Genomic DNA, 24,519 nt, shown 5'->3' on the forward strand with positions numbered 1-24,519 from the left:
CTGCGTTTACCACAATACTTGTGGTCTAGCACCAATTGAGACGAGGCTCAAAAGAAAGCCGTCTCTGGTGTGGACCAATCAGTTTCAAGGACAATGCATATATTATCAGAGTATGTTCTTTGTTTGCATTTTGACCACAAGTATTGAGGTTAATGCATACATAATTCCTTGTAAAAAGCTTTCAGTTTTGTTGCCAGAAAAAAGGGGAAAACCCCTATTATTAAAAGAATATGTTCACAGCTTGTACATATCTCATGAACATGAGCCTCTGTGAAGGCACGCGAGACCAAATTGGTGCTGTGGTGGCTCGGAGATGTTAACTCCCTCGGAGGTCGTGGGTTCAATCCCGACCCTGACGCTTGTTTATTTGGAATTTGCACGTTGCCCCCGTGGTCGCGTGGATTATTCTCCGAGTCTTCCGGTTTTTCCCTCCACATTTAGAATCAACATGCGTTTGGAATATTTGGCTGCTATACATTTCCACATAAGCCACTTTGTTGAGCTATCATTCGTAACCAGGTCGCAACTGGAAATATATATATAGCTTTGTGGGCATTACCTCGTAAAAATATCGTTTAGATTAAGCTAGAAAGTGTTGACCACTCAATGTGAAAGTTGAGCTATCATTCGTAACCAGGTCGCATCTGAAAAAATATTTAAATAGCTGAGTGGGCATTACCTCGTAAAAATATCGTTTAGATTAAGCTAGAAAGTGTTGACCACTCAATGTGTAAGTTGAGCTATCATTCGTAACCAGGTCGCATCTGAAAAAATATTTAAATAGCTGAGTGGGCATTACCTCGTAAAAATATCGTTTAGATGAAGCTAGAAAGTGTTGACCACTCAATGTGAAAGTTGAGCTATCATTCGTAACCAGGTCGCATCTGAAAAAATATTTAAATAGCTGAGTGGGCATTACCTCATAAAAATATCGGTTAGATTAAGCGGCCGGGTACGGGTAGGCCGTGAGTCACTGGTAACTGTTTGTCACTCATTTCCCAACGTCTTGTCTCTTCTCACAATTCAAGTTCCTAGAATCAACCCACCCGCGCCTGCAACATGGCTTCATCCTAGATGTCGCAATCAGGTACCCGATACCCTGGTGCGGCCGGGTACGGGTAAGGACCTCTGGTGTCTGTTGTGGAATAGTTTGGTGACTACTCTGAGCAATGAAAGCCCTTGTACTCTGTCTTCACGTGATTCGGTTAATTAAATTAGTTGCAATGATATGATCCTCATGTATAGTCAAGGGTACATGGTGACACAAATGCAACAGGTACACATACTCAGCCAACACCTTTAAGAAAACATCCAGCAGTGAGTTTATTTCAATTTAAATCAACAATGAATACAAACATTACACGTGCATTGTGCTCTAGAAAGGCTCTATAAAACATCGCTCTGTGAAAGTTGTTCGCCATAATCTGTGCACATGGGTAGCTCCTCGCCCGTGTGTATTGCACGATGCTTTTTTAAATATGAATGCTGTGAGAACCCTTTCCCGCACTCCTTGCATACGTGTGGCTTTTCACCCGTGTGTATTCTAAAATGTTTATTTAAATCGGATTGCTGTGAAAAGCCCTTCCCACACACATCGCACGCGTGCGGTTTCTCACCCGTGTGCGTTCTAGAGTGCTTATTTAAATCGGACTGCTGAGAAAACTCCTTGCCGCACTCCCGGCACGCGTGCGGCTTTTCGCCCGTGTGTGTTCTGGAATGCTTCTTTAAATCGGACAGCTGTGAAAAGCCCTTGCCACAAACACTGCACACGTAAGGTTTTTCACCAGTGTGTATTCTGCAATGTGTCTCTAAAGTGTAACGTCGTGAAAATCTCTTCCCACAATCCTTGCACTCGTGTGGCCTCTCACCGCTGTGTATTCTCGAATGCGTCTTTAAATCGGATTGCTGTGAAAAGCTCTTCCCACACTCTTCACAAAAGTATGGCCTTTCGCCGGTATGTGTTCTGGAGTGCTTCTTTAAATCAGAATGCTGTGAAAAGCCCACCCCGCACTCCTTACACACATGCGGCTTCTCTCCCGTGTGCGTTCTCACGTGCCGCTTTAATTCACAGTGATATGAAAACCCCTTGCCACACTCCTCACACCTGTGCTTCCTCCCATCACTGGCACCTGTCATGCTCAACGCGGTGCCTTCAAGTGTCTTCCCGCATTGCGTACAGGCTCGCGGAGCCTGGCCGCCGCATTTTGCTTCGTCCACTTCAGTTGTGAAGCATCTGCCCAGCCCGCACTCCTCGCACAGAATTTCCGTGTCTTTGTCTGCATCGTCTACCACACATTGCACACGTATAATCAGAAAACATTAACCGTGTTCTATCAGCTGCTGCACGAAGGTCTCCCCACATCATCATCACCATCATCTTTCATGGTCTTACGGTGTCACAATCCACCTCACTTGCTACACACGAATGGATATCATCGCTCCGTCTGTGGTGGCCGGCTTCGTGGGTGTTCCCTGATTTGGCTGTCAATCCATAACTAGTCTGGTCCATCAGCCATCATCCCTTCTAGCCATGATGGGTCCCGCAAAGCCCAATAACTTTTCAAAACAGTCTACGGCTACAACTTCGATGTGTTCTCTAATCCATGTGTTTCAATGTTTTGTCTCTCAAGTGAAATATCCGGCATCCATCACTCCATGCTTCTTTGCACTTTTCAGATGTTGTTCTATATTCTTTGTCAGGTCTCCACATTTCTTATTCATATATCACAGGTAATGCAACACGAACTGAACACTTAATTCTCTAGGCAGAAAAAGCAGCATATTTCCAGATGGTTGAGAGCAAGGCTTTTCAAATTATTCCATAAGTAGTTCTGTGGTGAGAATTGTCGACAGCTGTTCTGACGTAATGCGAGGCTCTACACAAAGAGTTCCATCGTAAGTTTTTTTCATTAGTTCATGATACAACTGTAATAGCAGCACAACTCTGAGATGATTGGTGAATAAAACAATTGTTTATTTTCTTCGTAATGTGATCCAAGGAAACTCACCTTCACCAATGCCATCCTCCAATAACTCCGTCTTGATAAAGTTCTGGTCTGGAGTGGCCAGGCAAACATGGGACTCTCTTGCATCCACTGGTGTCTCACTTGCTCCTTCAACTTTAACAATCTTCAGATCCACAGCTGTAATGTCAACATCATCATGTAAATGTACTGCGCTTTGTAAATCCACAAATGGATGAGGCCCTCCCCCCGACTGGCGTGCAGGTCGTAGGGATTATTTGCCCCGTGACTTTACCATGCTGGTCAATTTGTGTTGGTGAAAATGAGACGCATAGGCATAAGAGCACACAAGTACAGTACAACAATGCATTGTTCATTCACGGGCCCTTTGTTGTGCACCACGTAGCTCCACAGCCTATAACGCCTGTGATGCATGGTGGTCGCCCATCCAAGCACTGTTCAGCCTCAGTCTTGCTTAGCATCCAGGATCTGACAAGATTCCATGTTTTGGTCCCGGGCTCATTATTTCATATTTCAAATGCACTTCACACGTCATCATATCTAAAACGTGCATTTAAGCTGGTTTACCATGTGAACCAAACATCCATAGAGCTATAAACACAACATTAACCAATTGGTTTAGATATACAATACCAATAAAATATCTTAACCCATTTAACTCATCCTCAGCTTTCTCCTTCACCACCCCACACTGATAAGTATGAAGTTCTACATACATACAAACATGAAGAACTGGATCTTGACTTAAAGCTTTCATCACTGCAGGAATATATTATTTGGGTCTTTCGGTAAAACCACGTAGATAGAAAAAATAAAAAAATATATCACGACGTTTCGATCGCAACACAAGCAATCGTCATCAGGTGAAAAAAACCGTCATGATATTTTTACCTAAAGACCCAAAGAATATGAAGAACTGGAGTCAAACCCCCATTACCAACACAGCGTGGGGAGGCCTTCATCCAGCAGGGGCTTGATGATCGAGATATTGCGATGTATATAAAACAGAGGGACTGTGTAAGAGAATCCAACAAATATGGCACGGATGTTGTACATGCCTTGCTGTACAGTCTTCATTGTAATTTCCTGCAGAAACTCAGAGCAGGACATTTCCCCAAGGTCTTGCTTGCTTGAGAACACTTAACGAATGGCAGCACAGGTACGGAACGTATGTAAGAACATTGTAAAAATAATGCCAATTGTGGCTGACATGTAAAATTAGTAATATTCATGTGATTCATAAACAGCATTCAACTCCTGCAGTGAGGACAGCCCAGTGGTCAACACGTTCCCCAATGAGTCCAGTTTGCAAGGTGGATGGCGGTGAATGACTGCCAAAGCTGTCTAGACATTTTTACATTATGCCAGTGCCAGTGATGATGGAGATCCCAACATCGCAGCGAACATCCATTCTATCCCTAACTTCCGATTTCCTTGATATAGTCCCAGTACACAGTCTTCTTCCACTTCCCTAAACATCGTATCCTTTCATGTTGAGAACCCAGTTCAATCTGGTCTCTGCTGAGCCTATTCTACAGGGACTGTCCTCCTACATCTGGTGAATGACCTCTTCTGGGTAGGACCCTCCTGAAAAAAGTATTTGGAACTCAGTAAGGCTATCCTGGGTAAAGCATAATAAATAATAAATAACTGTGAATCCATCTCACTCCTCACTCTTCCAGACCTCATTGCTGGCCAAGACCAATCCAGAACCCTTGACAGTCTTCCCCGACTACAGAAGCGGCATCTGGAGAAAAACATATTTCCATTATTCCGCTCTGCCTGCCTGTGTGAAAGGGTCTTACCGTCTTCCTCTACTTCCGATTTCACCAAAATCTTCAGTATCTCAGTGCCCAGACTCCCTTCGTCTTCGTGCTTCATGACTGACCCTGCACACGTGCATTGTGACATTTCGATTGTTACGGACGAATGCCGTGGCGAGAGAAGTGGTGGGGACAGTGGTGGCATGGGGCTCGGGTGGGGGGGGGGCTAAACACCACGATCAGAGGACACTGAACCAGCAGCTCAAGGTTCTAATCTGGGTAAAAACCCAGAATCTCGGGTAGTCACGTCTCAGTACTCTGGACTTCTGAGCTACCTGGCCACATAGACTATTGGTGATGTTTACCAACCTCACCATCTTCACGTACCAGTGCTTCTTTGGAGGCGCGGCAAACCGTGTTACAAGACCGCAGACGCAGTAGTATCACTCCAGACAATGTGTACATGCTGCACAACTTTTCCTTTAATATTTAACATTTTCTTTAATTGCTACAAAACAAAACAACAACGATTACGTACTGTATTGACGGCAATCTAAATTCAGTGCAAGGAACACATTAAGTTGACTCATTTCTTAAAGAAAAAAAAAAGTCAGTATATTTGGTTTATTTACCAGACAATTGTTTCTGCAAGATAATTTCTTTAAGAGACGCTAACTGCGAAAGCTTCACTGGCTCAACATCCTTCTGTGCCTTGAGCCACGTCATCACAGTTCTTAAGGCGTTCAGTGCGTCCCGAGCAGTCGGCAGATCGGCAGGCTCCGCATCTTGATCCTCCGCCTCTTTGCGACGTCCTTCTGTTCGCAACAAACGACATTTGCCCCCCACCACCACCCCCAAGCAATTTCGTACGACATTCTTTGAAATAAAGCTGCACGCAAGACCACCATGGATATTGCCACTTCCTTTCAAAGTTAGCCCCGTTCTATACATTTAGAAACTTTACTTTCTGGAGACAGCAAATGGTAACAGCAGCTAGCTCCCATCTGTAGTTAACTTTGAAAGTATGGAAGATTCCCTGATCATGGGGCTGGATTAGGGGACATGGTATTTCACAGGAGACGCGGAACCTTTGTCTTTCCATCCTTAGACATGAGGTTCCAGCAGGTAGGTGAGCCGGACACTTATCTATAAAAGCAGCGATGTCTTTGCTTCCAGGTACAACTCTTTTTTATTTCAAATGCTGGCGCACCAATGGAACAACACATTCCTGCGGAGGGAGCTGGTAGGAACGTTGGGTTGCTCGGTCAATGGCCAGGGTCAACGACGGCGTGTATTCCGCAAATATTCCCGACTGTGAGGGCGGGCACAAGCCAGCGTGAGTAGGTTAAACGTTGAGTTTTATAAGGGCACCACGGGGTGACCAGCCCCTCCCTCCCCTCCCAACCCAGCCCCACCCAGCCCCACCTTCCCCACCCAGCCCCTCCCTCTCCACCCAGCCCCTCCCTCCCCACCCAGCCCCTCCCTGCACGACGGACGAACACAATCATCCCCTGTGGGCTGGTTTAACCAGGAGGTTTCTACCAGTAAAACTGTCTTGAAGCCAGGTCAATAATACGTTTGCAGTCAGTCGGGTATTTGAGCTGCTTGTGTATTCCATGGAACGTTTTTCTTTTTTAGATTTACAAATTTAAAGCATCACGAACTCTTACTTTTCCCCGATACACAAAGGTGGCAGCTTTATGCGTTCCCGCTTTGTTAAAACAAAAGCGTGACCTCCGTCATTGCTTAACTTCCAAGCCTGCTTTGTTCTTGGCTGATTTCAGGTCCCAAATATGTGTTGGTAGGTAGCATTCCAAGAGAACACGGCAATTTCATGGAAATTCTACCGATTCTAGATTTATGTAGACTAGCCGTAGTTTCAGCCGCACCAACCTTACCATAATAATAAAAAGGGGGGCTGTCCTGGCTCCTCCCCCCTCAAACAGTATATGTACGGGGTCGGATCTCTTGGAATTTCTCATTTACCTGATACAGCAAGCGTGCTGTGACGGTTCCACCTGAAGACGGAAGCTTGTGTTGCCTCCGAAACGTCGTGATTTTTATTTTATTTAACATTTATTAATTTTTAGTTTTATTTTTTACTTACGTGACTTTACCGAAAAAACCCAAGAATATGAACTCTACTGATGCTCGTCACACTATAAAACGTCCCTCTCAATGACATATCGGAATTCTATCGGGACACGGCGGAGCACTTTCGGTCTCGCGTGACCTTTCGGTCTCGCTTGACCTTTCGGTCTCGCGTGACCTTTCCGACTCACCGGCGAGAGATATATCCCCAATGCCATGGCGTTTTTTCCAGCGCCAAAGCCACCCGTCGCTGCCACGAAATTTGCCTTTTCTGTGACCTCAAATTTGCCTTTGAGGTCACAGAAAAAGGTCTCAGCTTGCGTCTTCAGTGCGGGTCCCGACACCGGCGATCCCAAGCTACGCTTGTGAACAAACCACGCAAATAAACAGTCATCCACTATCTCGTTCTTGCTAAGCCTCGTCTTCTTCCTTTGCAGTGCCGGAGCTTCGTCCAACTTGTCCAGGAACCAACGTAGCCTACCTTCTTCTGCGATCCATCCACGTATCGTGCCCTCCGGGATACCCAACTCTCTATGAATGTGCGCCTTTGAAACCCCACTCTTGACCCGTTCAATGATCGCGAGTTTTTCCTTAATGGTGTAGGACTTTCTCCTATTTACGTTCGCCATTACCCACAAGCACATCTAATCATACAACACGGCACAAATTGTACCTTCGGATAATAATAAGAACAACAACAACAACAGGACGCAGCCACTGAAGACTTAACCAAAGCCAAGGCACCACCACCACCACAGACGATTGTACAGTGAGCGGGGAGGGGAATGGGAAGATTCCTCGCTGGGCGAGACCACTGTGGGGACGGCGGTGGGGGAGACGGCGACAGACCCGCGGTATATCCGAGTCCCCGCGGTATAAGCGACGGCGTTATAACCGGGGAGCGCTGTAGTGATTTAAGGCTGAGTCGACCTAGCGGAGGTCCATGACCGGTAAAAAAAATTCGGCAACGTGACGACTGGCGACTGGTCGTGGTGAGCTCGGATCGAACTGGGACAGCCGGGTTCGTGGCGCGCTAAAACCGCAACAACACCGCTCACCCCACACCCACAGACACGCACACACACACACACAGATACACACACGATACACACACACAGATACACACACACAGATACACACACAGATACACACATAGACAAGACAAAGATCCCCCCGTATAGTCTCAATAGACAGAAACACAGAGACAGACACAGAGACAGACAAGACAGAGACACACACAGACAACACACACACACAGACAGAGACAGACACACAGACACACACCCACAGATACAGACAAGACAGAGATACGCACAGACAGACACACACACAGAGACACACACAGAGACACACACACAGACAGAGACACAGACAGACACACAGACAGACACAGAGACAGACACACACACAGAGACAAACACACACAGAGACACACACACAGACACACAGAGACAACACAGACACACACACAGACACACACACACAACACACACACAGACAGACAGAGACACACAGACAGAGACACACACACAGACACACACACAGAGACACACACACACAGACACACACACACAGACAACACACACACACAGACACACACAGACACACACACAGACAACACAACACACACAGACACACCAGACACACAGACACACACACACACAGACACACACACAGAGACACACAACACACACACAGACACACAACACACACAGACACACAACACACACAGACACACACACAGACACACACACACAGACACACACACAGGCACACAACACACACAGAGACACACACACACAGAGACACACAGACACAGCCACAACACACAGCCACACACACACAGACACACACAACACACACACAGACACACACCACACACACACAACACACACACAGACACACACACACAGACACACACAACACACACACACACAACACACAGACACACACACACAGACACACACACAGACACACACACACAACACACACAGAGACACACAGACAGAAACACGTGCGAGTGTTGAACTCTGCGCTGCCCCTGTCGAGGGCAGAAGCGTGGCGCCGCTCAGCTGGCTTGGAGCGGCAAGATGCAGGACACAACGAAGCTCACAACGTGCTGAACGCTTTCAAGCTCTCAATTCAGGTGCAGTGATGCTGCACTTGCTCTATTACTATAGTACTATACTGCCTTCAGCTTTTATGGACGACTGGGTGTTTAAGGTTGTCGTATTATCTGGCTGCATAGCAAATAAATAAAAATACAACTACTTTACTATGTGGCCGAAAAGTCGTGAAATTTTTATTTTATTGTTTTATTTGTCTTCTTGGTTCTTTCGGTAAAGTCACGTAGAAGGAAAAATAAAAAAATAAAACATTCTTTTATTATTTTCCTTCTACGTGACTTTACCGAAAGAACTAAGAAGATGAATCCCTGCAGTCACGAAAGCTTTAAATCGAAATTGTTTTATTTGTATTATTTTATTATTTCCCTTCTACGTGACTTTACCGAAGGAATCAAGAAGAGTAAAAAAATAGATTTATTATTTGTGTTTTTATTTATTTAGAGCCCCTTTATAGCATAATCATGCTACAGCTCCCGCACTAGCTTAATGAGCAAAGCCATTAACTAATTTATTTTTAACTAGTCGAATGTTAGCGGCTGCTCCCGCTTTACCAAGGAAACCGTGGTCATGTTAGTTCACCCCCCGACCGCTTTTGTCTTCCCCAGTGTCAATGTTAACTCGCCACCGCTGCCGATTTAAGGCTGAGTCGACCTAGGGCGGAGGGAACACGGCACCGACGTGAGCCGTGGCGCTGGAGGGGGGAGGAGGAGGGTGGGGGGGGGCTGCGCTAACCGCTGCGCCACCGCTCCTCGCGCCGAGTCAACTTCAACGCTCGCATCGCGGATTCTTGGAGGTGAGAGAGGAGAGATCAGGAGGAGAGATCAGGAGAGATCAGGAGGAGAGAGATCAGGAGAGATCAGGAGAGAGATCAGGAGGAGAGAGAGATCAGGAGAGAGAGATCAGGAGGAGAGAGAGATGAGGAGGAGAGAGAGATGAGGAGCAGAGAGGACTCACCTCTCCTCCCTTTCCGCGGGGTCGAGACGCGGACGTGAAGCGGAGGCTTCTGAGAATGAGGCCGAGGGCACGCGCAGAGCGACGAGATGCGGGCAAGATGAGACGAGAGGCGACGTGTGGCCGACGAGATGAGACGAGATGTGGACAAGATGATACAAGAGCCATACAGACCCATAAAGACCCATACCGACCCACAGAGTCCCATACAGACCCATAGAGACCCATACAGAGACCCATACAGACCCACAGAGACCCATACCGACCCCACAGAGACCCATACAGATCCATGGAGACCCATACAGAGACCCATACAGACCCACAGAGACCCATACAGAGACCCATACAGAGACCCATGGAGACCCATACAGACCCATGGAGACCCATACAGACCCATGGAGACCCATACAGACCCACAGAGTCCCATACAGAAACCCATACAGACCCACAGAAACCCATACAGACCCATGGAGACCCATACCGACCCCACAGAGACCCATACAGACCCATAATAACCTATACAGAGACCCATACAGACCCCACAGAGACCCATACAGACCCCACAGAGACCCATAAAGAGACCCATACAGACCCACAGAGACCCATACAGACCCATACAGAGACCCATACAGACCCATAGTAACCTATACAGAGACCGAGGCGAGATGTGGACAAGATGAGACAACACAAGACAAGATTGTACATGAGCAGTGGACTCTGTGCTCTGTCTGGCAATATGCAGGCGTCAAGCACAAGATGACGGGCAGGGAGATCGAATTGAACGGTCAACTTCTGGATTGCAAGTCCAATGTGCTGCGTATTACCAAGCAGCATCATCCATAACGTTTTATCGCACTCTTTTCATTATTTCGTAAATATGTCACTACAGTGTCAACATTTCCAATGCATTTTACAAGCATAAAAACAAGTCTAATAAAGTCGTTCATATAAATTGTTTTAAAAAATGAATAGTTTACATTATAAGAGTGCAATAATATGCATAATTATTGGGAACAGATTTTGTTGACCAAAGAAAAACTCGTTAAAGCCCCAATTATCTTATTAAAGGATGGTCCTGTTACGTTTTCACAGTAGGGGGCGACAATTGCTGTGTTTCATGTTTCCCCAATTACATTTCGAGTACTGTAACTTCAAAAAAAATTGTACCATGACGCCAGCACACATGGCCGCACTTTTTTTATTCTCCAAATAAAGTCACAAGATTTGTAACGTTTACTGTGATGCAGATGGTGAATAGTAATTTTGTTAATACACACGCAGTATTTACCAGGGTGGCCGTATTACCGACGCTTGAATTCATGCAACGAGCTACATTCTACTGGACATCTCTGAAAAGGAACTTCATAGCTCATCGGATACCGCCAGCATAAATAAAGATTCTGAGCTCGCTGCAAGCTGAGCCATAAACATCGAGTGGATTGAAGTATTACTATTGTAGAGGTTTCTCACAATAGCAAACATGACTCTAATTATATATTACAGCTCTACATAGTTTTACTGACAACTATTCGTGATGCCATGCTCTCTCCCTCCTGCAACAATCACTGCCCAGGGTGGTAAAGCATGAATAAACATCATCCACGACTGACACGGTTTGGGGAGGCCCTTCAACATTACGTTATCGGTATTATTTATTCCCAGTTGCATGAAGTTCATGCAGCATTGAGTATAAGATTCATATGAAATGGCCTGAAACCCTGGAGTCATATTGCATGCTATAGTTGTGTATGTGTGTTTGTATGTTTGTGTATATGCGTGACAATTTACAAAAAAGGAGTTCGTATGACCGAGTGGAAAAGTACAAAGCTCCACGCTTGCCACGTGTGCCCTTTCACTTGCTTCCAATGCTCCTTGGGCTCTTAATGTCACCCACGTGTCTCCCGTTGAGTTGCGCAATGTTGTGGAAATAAGTTGGCACGACGCCTCTTGATGGACGCAGTTTCCCTCTGCTCTGGGTGGAGGTGGATGAAGTGTGGAACGTTTGGCATTTCCACTCTCAGCCATTATCCGCGAATTCCCCTACCTAACACTTGCTGTGCTGCACATACAATCAATCTAGATGTTCAAGTGCTCGGTGTTACCGGAATGACTGTTCGATCTCATCCACGCTGTGTTCAACCACGCACACTGCAGGTCACAACGACGACGAACATCCCTCGTGTAGTCTTAATAGACTCTTGGGGCAAGTTCTGTTCGCGAGCACCTGTGACGGCCGGCACGGCGCACATGGGGATGGGTGACCAGCACGAAACCCGGCCACCTTTGTCTCCCGAGCAGCGATTTTAATTGCCCCACCAGGTACTCTTTTAAGGCTGAGTCGACGTAGGTAAGTCCCAGGTTCGGTTCAGATAATCGTCACTGGTGTTGGCCGGCCGTGAGCAGGAATCGGAATCGGGTCGCAGAGTTCGTAGCGTAGCACGCTAACCGCTGCGCCACCGCTCCCCACATGTCACTTCCCTTACTACTCATCTTTGGAATTCCATCACATCGTCGCTTTTCCCCAAGTTCCATATTCTTGCTGACTTCAAGAAACGCATCGCGTTATATCTATTATACATTTAACAGTGACGTTTGTTGCTGGCCGTGTGGCGTTTTTGGCCAGTGCGAGTGACCGTGATTTAATATAAACATGTATTGTGTGTGTGTGTGTTGCGCAGGTGAACGGAAAATCGACAGTGTAGCGGTGAACACGCTGCGCTATGAACCCGGCGACCCGAGTTCGATTCCCGTTCACGGCCAACACCGGTGACGATTATTTGAACCGGTCCTTGGGCCTCCGCATGTCGACTTAGACTCAAATGATGTGTTAAACATCGTCACTAGGGAGACAAAGGCGGTCGGGCTTGGTGTTGACCACCCGCCCCCCTCGTGTGACGTGCCGGCCTTTATAGATGCTCGCAAACAGCACTTGACCCAACATTATGATAAGGCTACAAGGGGGATCACTGTCTTTGTTAAACTGAAAGAACTGCTTTGGCATACATTGCACGCGGTGAAACCCATCACCACAGCGGTCATCATTATGCATTCTTAATTACCGCGAAAGAGCTTTAATTACTCTGCCGTATTAACCGGTGGAGCGGTGGTGCAGCGGTTAGCGCACTGCACGACGAACGTGGCGACCTGAGTTTGACGTCCCAGGCATCGGCCAACATCAGTGGGGAGCGAATATCTGAGCTGGGCTCGCAGGAAACCTCCCATTCACCACCAACCGGAACTCACCACCGTGGTTGAAGTATGTATGGTCAAACCACCTTCACGACCTTGTGAGTACATGACATACATTGGAACGTACGTGCATATAACACGTGCAATGCTTGCAAAGTGTGTGTGTGTTTGCATACGACGCAGTAGCGTTATGAGCAAATGAAGAGTAGTCTATCGGAATGGTTGATCTTGTTCTATACCACAATCGCAGCCACAAATGTTACCCCTGGAGTCTTAAAGTGCCGGCGTTCATATGTGGCAGAAATGAATTGCCGGGAGAAATGTACGATTTTACGTTGGAGAGATGGCACGTTCGCTTAAACAAAGGCATCGCAACCAAGTCACGCTTACAGCAACAACAGGCGCGCACACGCACGCGCGCACACGCACGCGCACACACACGCGTGTCTTTCAGCGCGCCTTGGCGCTACTTTGCCAGATTAGAACCTTGTTTAATAGCGCGATGTGCGCCGATAAGGAAGCCCACTTATCACTGCGCCCCTCTCCTTGGGTTTCCAGTGGCAGACAAAACATGGAATGGGCCCACGCACGCACCTCGTGATTGAGACCCAGCGCCAGAACGCCACGTCCTCCACACCCTCCACCGCTCTGTACTCCACCTCCACCATCTCCTCCACCTCCTCCACTCCACCACCTCCTCCATCTCCTCCACTCCACCACCTTCTCCTCCATCTCCACCCTTTCTCCTTCACTCCCTCCACCACCCTCTCCTCCACCTCCTCCGCTCCACCACACTACCCTCCATCTCCACCCCCTTCTCCTCCACCCTCTCCTCTACCCGCTCAGTCGCCATCGCTGGGTCAGTATCCTGGAGATCCATGGCACGAACAATGTTGTGGCGGCAGTTTAAGTAGAAGGCCAACAACCACCACCTCCTTCTAACCACCTCCTCCTTCTCACCACCTCTTCATCGACCACCACATCTTTCTCACCTCCTCTACCACCACTACTACCACCTCATCCACCATCACTTCCTAACCACCTCCTCCTTCTCACCACCACCTCCACCACCCTCTTCTCATCTCCTCTACCAACCACCACCTCCTCCACCACCACCTCCTCCACCACCACCACCACCTCCTCCACCACCTACTCCTCACCTCTTCAATAGAAGGTCAACCACCTCCTCCTCCTTCTCAGCACATCTCGGAATGGGCAATGCATCCCGGATAGCCAGCGATGCCCACATATCGAAGGATTCAAAACATTTAAAATGAAAATCTGCTGCTCAATCAACTGAGCTACATCACAGCTGCCTCGGGAAGATGAGGCGTATCACGTCCCCATTCAAATGGGCCTTCAGAGAAAGAAATTGAAAGTGCTTCTCTTTATCATTGCAGAGGGTGACTCTTTTTAAAGAAAAGCCAATCAATATCACAGTGCATGGATGTAAACATTTCGAGTCAAGCAGGTCTCTTACGAGCACTATTCATTTAACGTTGATTTCTATATGACTGTTGAAGGCTTCTCTTCAAAAGCACTACGCTCCTGATGAGGGATGCATTATGCTTAGAGGCATAAGTGGACTTGGACAACGCACATCGCGAGAAGGGGGTGATGGCGGACGGACAAGACTCGTGACGGAATGGCAGGCACAAGAGGGGACGAGGCCCAGAGGATGGCGAGCGCAGAGATGAAGCGATGAGATCTGTGCACGGGCACGAGCGACATTGACCGTGGCATCGTGGGACCACGAGGAACGATGACGGCATGGGGAGGTCTTCATCCAACAGTAGATAGCACATGGCTGATGATTGTGGTGATGATGATGATGTAAAGGGCAGCTTTAAAACATATCATAGAGAGCGTCTTTAAAAGACTCCTACAAAAAGCACTATACATTCCTAATGAGGGATACATTATGCGACCACTCATGTAGTGCGCTGCTGAGGCAGTGTATCGCTTAATAAAGAGGCCCCTTTATTAATATATGTGGAGTGTTTTACTCACGCGTATAGTCTGCAGCAAAGGATTTTTTTAAAAGCCACTTCCTGACAACTAGAAATTGGAGTAGGCCATTATGCGTCCGTGTCTGGGCCCAAATCCCAACTCCGATAATTGCCCTCGACAGTTGTGAAAATGACACGTCGTTAAGTTAATACGTATCCAGACACGCCTATAGAAAGGAATATGTATCAATGGAGTCTCAACTCCAGTGAAACTCCAATTGCCAGACACCCTTTTATCCCAATTCCCATACTATTGCTACTCGCAGTTAATCTGCAGAAAACCTCTTATCCACGAATCCATCCTTAATATAACCCGTGCTTATCCGTCGATTAGTCACCCAAAAGTGGCAACAAATGAATCCCATTATCCGTGATTATGTGTAGATCCGCACGGATAAAGGAGTGATTTCCTGTGGATGGACACGCATAATAGAATATATCCACTGCAGTTTAAATAGAGGGACCATTATTTTGAAATGTGCATGGATGACCATGATTATAATCCATCGCCTTGACAATTCACACTCCAAACACTGCATTTGTATGAAGCTGCATTATTCCACATGGAATGGAGGTCAATACTGAATAGTACTGTATTACTCATATAGCTGCCATATACAGAAGTAGGTAGCCAATTACCGACTGTAGTTTCAGTCTTGAGCAAATGAAGTATTTCCATGTAACTTAATGAACAATTACTATGTAAAGACTTGTTCAGCCTCTGCACCTTGCTATATCAATACCGAATACGCAGCACACAGGCTGCTTGATCAACATTTTCGTTTTTGTTATTATAAGTCACAATTACAGTCGCACTGGTGGCCCCCTGGTGACCCTTAGTGCGGCCCCTGACGCGTGCCCCCCCCCCCCCCCCACCAAAAAATACACAAAAGTGAAAACACCCCAACATGCTGGTTTCAAAACGTGTGGCAGCCCTCACACTGATGATGTCGTATCGGCTACATTGCCCCCCCCCCTTCTCTGGGATTTTTACACACAGTGTTGGTGTACGGTGCTTTTTCTGCAATATTTTGCTGTCTTTTCTTGGATTTTCTGTTTGCACATAGTCACTTTAAGATTTCGATTTAAAGCTTTCGTGACTGCAGGGCTTCATCTTCTTGGTTCTTTCGGTAAAGTCACGTAGAAGGGAAGTAATAAAATAATAAAAATAAAACATAATAAAATAATTCTCACGATGTTTCGGCCACAACGCAAGCAGCCGTCCTCAGGTGAAGACCAGGTCTGTCGGGGAGATAGCGTCTGAATGTTTTATTTTTTATTATTTTATTACTTCCCTTCTACGTGACTTTAAGATGTTTTCTTGTTCATGTTTTTGTTTTCTGTTTGTTGCGGTTGCACCCGATTCAAGAGCCGAATGGCTCACAGGGCCACACCAAATAAATGAACTTGAACTTGAACTTCTCCCTCCACTCCCCCACTCTGAAAATGATTGAAGCACACTGCACTGGACTGTCTGGCCCCCCACACTGCAGATCTCTCTCTCTCTCTCTTGTCCCATCGTGGTGCAGTGTTCACAAGCGATGCTGCTCCCCCATGCGCAGCCGTGCAAGCGGTGATAGAGGCGGCGCACCTGCGAGCAGGCAGCCCGGGACATAGGGGCGGCAAAGGCACACGCGGGGGGATGTTTCTGTGTGGTTTTTGGGTTGAAGTTATGAGGGAAGGGGTGCATTTTATTTATTAATATTTTTATTTTTATTATTATACGTACCCTTTGTAGCTACGCATCTTTGAATGGCCATTAGCGAATGGTAAAAACAAAAAATGTCTCTTTGGGTTGTTGTTTACATTGCTGGGATTTTATTGAATGGGGACAGTTGAACCGGTATTGCTATTAAGCCTAATGACACTAAAAATAACATAAATCATTACTTTATTGAGGTTAATGCCAGACTGGTTTGAGTTAAATTTCGATTTAAAGCTTTCGTGACTGCAGGGATTCATCTTCTTGGTTCTTTCGGTAAAGTCACGTAGAAGGGAAGTAATAAAATAATAAAAATAAAACATAATAAAATAATATAATAATATAATTAAATAATATAATAGAATTCTTTTATTTTATTATTTTTATTTTTATTATTTTATTACTTCCCTTCTACGTGACTTTACCGAAAGAACCAAGAAGATGGTTTGAGTTACTTATTGGATCGAGTCTTTGGATGGAATCATTAAGTTCGGTATTAATTCTAGATTTGAAGCTTTCGTGACTGCAATGATTCATATCCTTAGGTTTTTTTTTTTTTCGGTACCTACGTAACTTTACCGAATAAAACCTAAGGATAAGTTCGGTATTGTATTCACGGGTGAAGGTCATTGTCAACTACTTCAGTTTCGTGTCGTACTATCAGTTTTCGCTGTGCTCCTTAAGAATGGCGCCGTTCGTCTTCCCACACTGGCACTGATGATTATAAAAGCCAGAAGCAACCGCAGCAGAAGGAAGAACAATACACAAATAGTCTGTATTTTTTTAATGCCCCTTTTTACAACAAATATGCCCCTCTTGAGACGGCGTGACCTTATCCTGGAAAGAAGTCTAATGTGCAGACATTGGTTGGGTTGATGGTTGTCATTGCTTGCGAGGGACGTCAATTGACGGATGGCTGAATTTTTTAAAATAGGTAAGGTTCCACGATTGATATATCAGAGGACACGTGTTTCCTTCATCATCATCATCGTCATCGTTGTCGTCACGGTTTGTCCGTCAGTCCATGTATAACTCAGGCACCAAATGTGGCGCATGGATGAGCCTCTGTGCACTCAGTTGCCTTGCTGCGAAACGTGGCCGTAGTGGAAAAAACGGTGCCAACGCCTCCACCGAATTTGACATCCACAGTACGATGGTAGATGTATACGGCGTCTGTTGCATGTTCAGCGCATCTCCTACATGCAGTGCATCAAAGTGAGCATATTTATTTTCTATTAAAAAAAAAGGAGACACGTGCAGTTCTCGGCAGATGAGAAGAGGAAATGTCTTGAGCCTGGACTTGAACTGGGGCAGGAAGTCGACAGCACGGATTGCTGGGGGAAGGGACCTGTCTGGTCAACAGAAGAGAACGTGCGACCTCCGACTGAGTGAAGATTCAATGCGGGGCCTCGACAGATGATGGCATGGGTTGCCAGAGCTCAGAGAGTACGGAGGGGAGTAGAGTGAGACGAGAGGAGACCGGTATCTGAAGGCAGTGAGTAGCAGGTCCACGAAGGGTCTTGATATTGATCCGTGACTGGATCAGGAGCGAGTAGAGGGATCGTGGTATTGGGGGTGGCTGGTGAAAAGTCTGGCAGCAATATTTTGGATCGCCTGGAGGAATTTCGGGAAGAGTTGACGATTTGTTAAATTGATTTCCCCCCAAATCTTCCGTGTAAAAAATCCATTTTGCTGCCCTAATTGCACACTTCAGGTTTAAACGAACGGCAAAGGTTGAATTTGTACACGTTATATCTGGATGTTCACCACAGTGGGCCACAGTGTACAACACAACAGTGTTGTCGAGTGTAACTTGAATGCACAAAGAAAGCGTAATAACTACTTAAGCCATCAACGTTGTGCTAAGTGAGAGAGATAAATATTGCACTGCAGTTACATTGCACGGGTAATGTTATGCGCACCAAAAAGGGTCTCGTGTTTAACAGAGAAAGAGAAAGAAGAGATTGTTTTTAAACGGTTTGGTTGCGTCTGACTATGCACTCGCCCGCAAACTATTGTTGGGAATGTGTACCCTGTCAAGTGTGATTCTCACAGGGTCTCTCGTTCACTCGCGTCCTGGATGCATCATTTGAAATTACATCATCAGCAGCGGCAGCAGCAGCAGTCGTAATCAGTCCACTGCTGGATGAAGGCCTCCTCCGCAAGCCATCGACAACGCTCACGGCTGCTGCGATGTAAGATCCCATCTATAGGCTCCGTCGCTCCATCTCCGTGGTGTGCGTTCCTCTCGCTAAGCGCTTGCCTCGTTCTCGGATGTCACTCCGAATATTTTGCGTCGCGTGTGTGGCTGGAGTCACCTGGACAAGAGCCGTGCGTTCCCCACGCCAGGTGAGTTTCTTCCACCGACCCGCGCAGATCGGCGTAGGAAAGTATCGTCGCAGTAGAGCGGCTTGAAATGACGGATACGGACGCAGTGGTGACCCCCGCTTAACGTCGGGGGTTAGCGTTCGCCGAAATGCGCGACGACGAATATCGAGACGACGTCAATCCGAGCGATCTACAGGGTGGAGGCGACGCCTGGAGCGACGGGTAACGAGACGGGACGGACGATGCTGTGTGGGGGGTTGAGGCGACGCAAAATTCAGATGGCGGTGTTGTTAACGTGAAGAGGAACTCGCGAAACGACTTCAAAGGGGGGACGACGTAAATCGGAGGAATTGCAGTACGTTTATATCATTCTGACTATGTAATCAATTCCACGGTCACGGAATTACGGCACACACACCCGCAATAATCGTATGTGTGTATACGTAATAGAGGTGGGGGAGGAGGGGATTGGGGTTGGATCGCGTAAATATAAATGTGTCGTTAAACCCGCCACCACCCGACACACACAATTAGTAAGGGTCGTCACGTAAATGAAACATGCCAATTCGTTACTAGTTCAGCATACCGGTGTGTTGGAGAGTAAACCCACAACATTAACAATTGAAGTATATTTACGCTATGAAACCCCCAAAAAACCCTCTATTATGGATAATATTGGTCGCGAAAGCCTATGTGTTAAACTGTATTTTGAACTTCTTTCGTACCGTACGTATAACGTTTAACATGGAGGCATCACATGAGCTATTATTATTATTATAACTGCAGTTCGTACAGAGCAGGCTGGTGTCAGATTAAATATCTCTTTACACGTGCGCGTGTAATCCGCCTGGATTGGTTGAGTAATCTCGTTATCACCTGGGAATGACCTTGCTCTTGAGAAGGATGTCTTTTGATTTAAAGCTTTCGTGACTGCAGGAATTCATATGCTTGGTTCTTTCGGTAAAGTCACTTGGAAGGGAAACAATAAAGTAATAATAAATTTAAACAATACAATTATCACGACGTTTCGATTGCAACACAAGCAATCATCATCAGGTGTGAAATCCACAGCAAGAAAATTTGAAACCGCCACTTTTTGCAATCGAAACGTCGTGAGAATTGTATTGTTTTATATTTGTATTATTTTATTGTTTCCCTTCTACGTGACTTTACCGAAAGAACCAAGAATAAGGATGTATTTCTTCAAGGGTGAGCGGTGGCACACTTTGCAATGGACCTGGTGATCAATCGGTCACGCAGCGTGGGTGGGGTGCTGATTTATTTGAATTGAAATAAAAGTGGTGGGGGGCGGAGTGGGTCAATTGAGAATTGTTGAGCAATGCGTCTTCTGTTTTCCAGAAGAGTGCATGGTCAGTCAAATGTGCGCAGTGGCTGGCCAGCAATAATTAACGAACGGGACAAACCCGTGTGTTATGGGTTAATTCTAGATTTGAAGCTTTCGTGACTGTAAGGATTCACACCCTTAGGTTTTTTCGGTAATGTCACGTAGGTATGGGTTACACAGAATAACAACCCTTGATCCATCCACTGCTGGATGAAAGCGTCCCCCAACCCCCATGTCAGTGCTGGGGTATTGATATTTACAATACTCCACCACGCTGCTCAGTGCAGGTTGGTCAAAGGGAGGCCATGCCCAGTCCAGGTATTACTCACAGCTGACGTTATCCAGGGAGCTACGGTGGCTAGGAGATGTTAACTACCTCGCCTGGTATGCAGGAGGTCGAGGGTTCGATCCCGACCCTGACGCCTGCTGCTGTAGATTTGGAGTTTGCGTGTCTCTCTCTCATCATCATCATCACGGTGGCTAGGAGATGTTAACTACCTCGCCTGGTATGCAGGAGGTTCCTGGGTTCGATCCCGACCCTGACGCCGGCTGCTGTATATTTGGAGTTTGCGTGTCTTCTCTCATCATCATCATCACGGTGGCTAGGAAATGTTAACTACCTCGCCTGGTATGCAGGAGGTCGTGGGTTCGATCCCGACCCTGACGCCTGCTGCTGTATATTTGGAGTTTGCGTGTCTCTCTCCCCGTGGTCACGTCGATTTATTTCTTGGCCGCTATAAATGTCCACTTGATGAACCACTTCGCTGAGTTATCATTTGTGGCCAGGTCGCTTCTGAAAAAGAGCTGTACGGCTCAGTGGGTCTTAGCTGGTAAGAACTTCATTATAGTCTAGTTTATTGGTAGCTAGCTATCGAATTCAGGTTGCCGGGTTCATAGCGCAGTGTGTTAACCACTGCGCCACCGCTCAACCCCGAACAGAATGTGTAATATTGATGTGACCAGTAAAACCTCACTGAGTCTGGAAACTCGTTCTCAGGAGAATCCTGCATTGAGGACATATGGCCATGTTACGTTTGCGTGTTTGGCATGTGGGAAAGAAATTGTAGTATTCGGAGAAACCCCACCACGTATACGAACGGGTAACAATCAAAGCTCCACAAAGATAAATTAGATAATCCACCGCTATTATTTTGCTATCTCAAGCCGCTCCACAGTCTGAGTGGACAAGAACACCGTGAAATTCCCAGATACCCGACGAAACCTATAGAGATCTGACGAGTTCGGACGCATTTGGGATATAGTTTGTATGGACAAAGGCAAATACACCTCCCCCCCTCCCTCCCATAGTATTTAACAGACTTGGGGCAACTACCTATATATGTATGTAGAATCTTCGCACCGTTACGTGGCCAACCACGTTGTTAACGAACGGGCACCCGAAAGATTGGGTGGCCAACACCACGCCAGGCCGCCTTTGTCTCCCCGACGCTGACGTTTACACACCGCAACAGGTGCTCATTTAAGGAATTAATCGACCGAGTGAGCAAGGGAGGCCCAGGAACGATTCAAATATTCGCCACGGCTATTTGGCCGTCGCGAGCGGGAATCGAACTCTTCATGCGCTAACCACTACTCGCCCCCCCTCCCCCGCAACGCGTTCGTACGTACTGACAAAAGACAAAGATCCCCCGTATAGCCTGAACAGACTGTAGGGGCAAGTGCTGTTAGCGAGCACCTATGAAGGCCGGAACGGTACACGAGGGGGTGGGTGGCCAGCACCACGCCCGACCCGCCTTTGTCTCCCTAGTGGCGATGTTTACACACCGCACCAGTTACTCATTTAAGGCTGAGTCGACCTAGGGGAGGCCCAGGACCGGTTCAGATAATCGTCACTGGTGTTAGTAGCCGTGAGCGGGAATCGAACCCGGGTCGCCAGGTTCATAGCGCAGCGCGCTAACCGCTACACCACCGCTCCCCACACGTGCGTGTGTGTGCCGAGCGACACGCACACACAACGTGCATGCAAGCGGGCTGCCTTTGAAGTTCTTCACGGGCACCCAGAGCGCGAGTGAAGAGCGTCGCGGGCTATTACCTCGCCTATCGTTCGCCGCACTCCGTTTTTGTATTTTACCAAAGCGGCGTTTCAACTGAGAGACAAAGGGAATCGTTTATGTGCGCGTGTGTGTGCGCTCTCTCTCTGCTTTCTCTACTCTCTGCACTTGCACGCGTGTCTGTGTCTGTGTGTGCGTGCGTTGTAAGGGGTTGTGGGTTGCGGGTTGGAGGTGATGGGGCAGTGGTGGATCATCATCATCATCATCGCCTGATGCTGGCTGGCAGGTAGTGTCGGCACAGAGAGAGAGATGGATGCGGAGTTGTTGTTTTTTGGTTGTTGCTTTTAAGCCCCCGTGTCCGGCCCTTTGTGGAGAGGGAGGGATCTGCGGTGGCTTTTCGTCAACAGCGGTGACCTCGCCACAAGGCACCGGGAGCTCTCTCTCTCTCTCTTTTTTTTTACGATCAGTGGAAACAAGAAGGTGCTCGGTGTAGTCGGCACTTTGCTTCGTTCATCATTTCGTAATTTTTTTAATTTTTTACTTTGCTTTATGTAAACCCCCACCTCTCGCTCACTCTCTCGGTCACTCTCTCTCTCACTCTCTCGGTCACTCTCTCGGTCACTCTCTCGGTCACTCTCTCGGTCACTCTCTCTGTCACTCTCTCGGTCACTCTCTCGGTCACTCTCTCGGTCACTCTCGGTCACTCTCTCTGTCACTCTCTCGGTCACTCTCTTGGTCACTCTCTCTGTCACTCTCTCGGTCACTCTCTCGGTCACTCTCTCGGTCACTCTCGGTCACTCTCTCTGTCACTCTCTCGGTCACTCTCTCGGTCACTCTCTCGGTCACTCTCTCGGTCACTCTCTCTGTCACTCTCTCGGTCACTCTCTCGGTCACTCTCTCGGTCACTCTCTCGGTCACTCTCTTGGTCACTCTCTCTGTCACTCTCTCGGTCACTCTCTCGGTCACTCTCTCTGTCACTCTCTCGGTCACTCTCTCGGTCACTCTCTCGGTCACTCTCTCGGTCACTCTCTCGGTCACTCTCTCGGTCACTCTCTTGGTCACTCTCTCGGTCACTCTCGGTCACTCTCGGTCACTCTCTCTGTCACTCTCTCGGTCACTCTCTCGGTCACTCTCTCGGTCACTCTCTCGGTCACTCTCTTGGTCACTCTCTCGGTCACTCTCTCGGTCACTCTCTCGGTCACTCTCTCGGTCACTCTCTCTGTCACTCTCTTGGTCACTCTCTCTGTCACTCTCTCGGTCACTCTCTCGGTCACTCTCTTGGTCACTCTCGGTCACTCTCTCGCTCACTCTCTCGGTCACTCTCGGTCACTCTCTCTCACTCTCTCGGTCACTCTCTCGGTCACTCTCTCGGTCACTCTCTCGGTCACTCTCGGTCACTCTCTCTGTCACTCTCTCGGTCACTCTCTCGGTCACTCTCTCGGTCACTCTCTCTGTCACTCTCTCGGTCACTCTCTCTGTCACTCTCTCGGTCACTCTCTCGGTCACTCTCTCGGTCACTCTCTCTGTCACTCTCTCGGTCACTCTCTCGGTCACTCTCTCGGTCACTCTCTCGGTCACTCTCTTGGTCACTCTCTCTGTCACTCTCTCGGTCACTCTCTCGGTCACTCTCTCGGTCACTCTCTTGGTCACTCTCTCTGTCACTCTCTTGGTCACTCTCTCGGTCACTCTCTCTCTCACTCTCTCTGTCACTCTCTCGGTCACTCTCGGTCACTCTCTCTCTCACTCTCTCTCTCTCACTCTCTCGGTCACTCTCTTGGTCACTCTCTCGGTCACTCTCTCGGTCACTCTCTCGGTCACTCTCTCTGTCACTCTCTCGGTCACTCTCACTCTCTCGGTCACTCTCTCGGTCACTCTCTCGGTCACTCTCTCTGTCACTCTCTCGGTCACTCTCTCGGTCACTCTCTCGGTCACTCTCTCTGTCACTCTCTCGGTCACTCTCTCGGTCACTCTCTCGGTCACTCTCTCGGTCACTCTCACTCTCTCGGTCACTCTCTCGGT

General features: G+C 47.5%; 2 protein-coding genes and 1 long non-coding RNA gene across 3 annotated transcripts in view; 2 read left to right on the top strand and 1 right to left on the bottom strand.

Annotated features, from left to right (window-relative positions):
• Nucleotides 1–1,305: 1,305 nt before the first annotated feature.
• LOC133352984 (zinc finger protein 664-like) lies at nucleotides 1,306–9,985 on the bottom strand. Its single transcript, XM_061569043.1, has 6 exons — nucleotides 9,919–9,985; nucleotides 5,380–5,562; nucleotides 4,790–4,873; nucleotides 4,043–4,123; nucleotides 3,009–3,143; nucleotides 1,306–2,285 (listed from the first exon to the last, which is right to left on the bottom strand). Exons 2-6 carry the CDS (start codon nucleotides 5,471–5,473, stop codon nucleotides 1,387–1,389), a joined length of 1,293 nt encoding a protein of 430 aa, XP_061425027.1. The 5' UTR covers nucleotides 5,474–5,562; nucleotides 9,919–9,985; the 3' UTR covers nucleotides 1,306–1,386.
• LOC133352985 (uncharacterized) lies at nucleotides 7,671–9,665 on the top strand. Its single transcript, XR_009756313.1, has 3 exons — nucleotides 7,671–7,859; nucleotides 8,893–8,984; nucleotides 9,570–9,665. It is a non-coding gene; the product is annotated as an uncharacterized LOC133352985 (long non-coding RNA).
• Nucleotides 9,986–18,885: 8,900 nt separating the features above from the next.
• LOC133353086 (chorion-specific transcription factor GCMb-like) overlaps nucleotides 18,886–24,519 on the top strand; it is a 30,336-nt gene continuing 24,702 nt past the window's right edge. The window contains exon 1 of the mRNA XM_061569204.1: nucleotides 18,886–19,010. The gene's annotated coding sequence lies outside the window, so the exon portion shown is untranslated. The remainder of the gene's footprint in view (nucleotides 19,011–24,519) is intronic.

This window comes from Lethenteron reissneri, chromosome 42 (genome assembly GCF_015708825.2).
Source record: "Lethenteron reissneri isolate LAM-NWPU_2019-01 chromosome 42, ASM1570882v1, whole genome shotgun sequence".
NCBI classification, from domain to species: Eukaryota; Metazoa; Chordata; class Hyperoartia; order Petromyzontiformes; family Petromyzontidae; genus Lethenteron; species Lethenteron reissneri.

Bases quoted from the DNA above. Each gene is read 5' to 3' on its own strand.
- LOC133352984 (XM_061569043.1), bottom strand. From the start codon at position 5,473: ATGACGTGGCTCAAGGCACAGAAGGATGTTGAGCCAGTGAAGCTTTCG. The intron at 4,124-4,789 runs GTAAGACCCTTT...CCATTCGTTAAG, and splicing joins ATCGGAAGTAGAGGAAGACG to TGTTCTCAAGCAAGCAAGAC. The intron at 2,286-3,008 runs GTGAGTTTCCTT...AATGTGTGGTAG, and splicing joins GGAGGATGGCATTGGTGAAG to ACGATGCAGACAAAGACACG.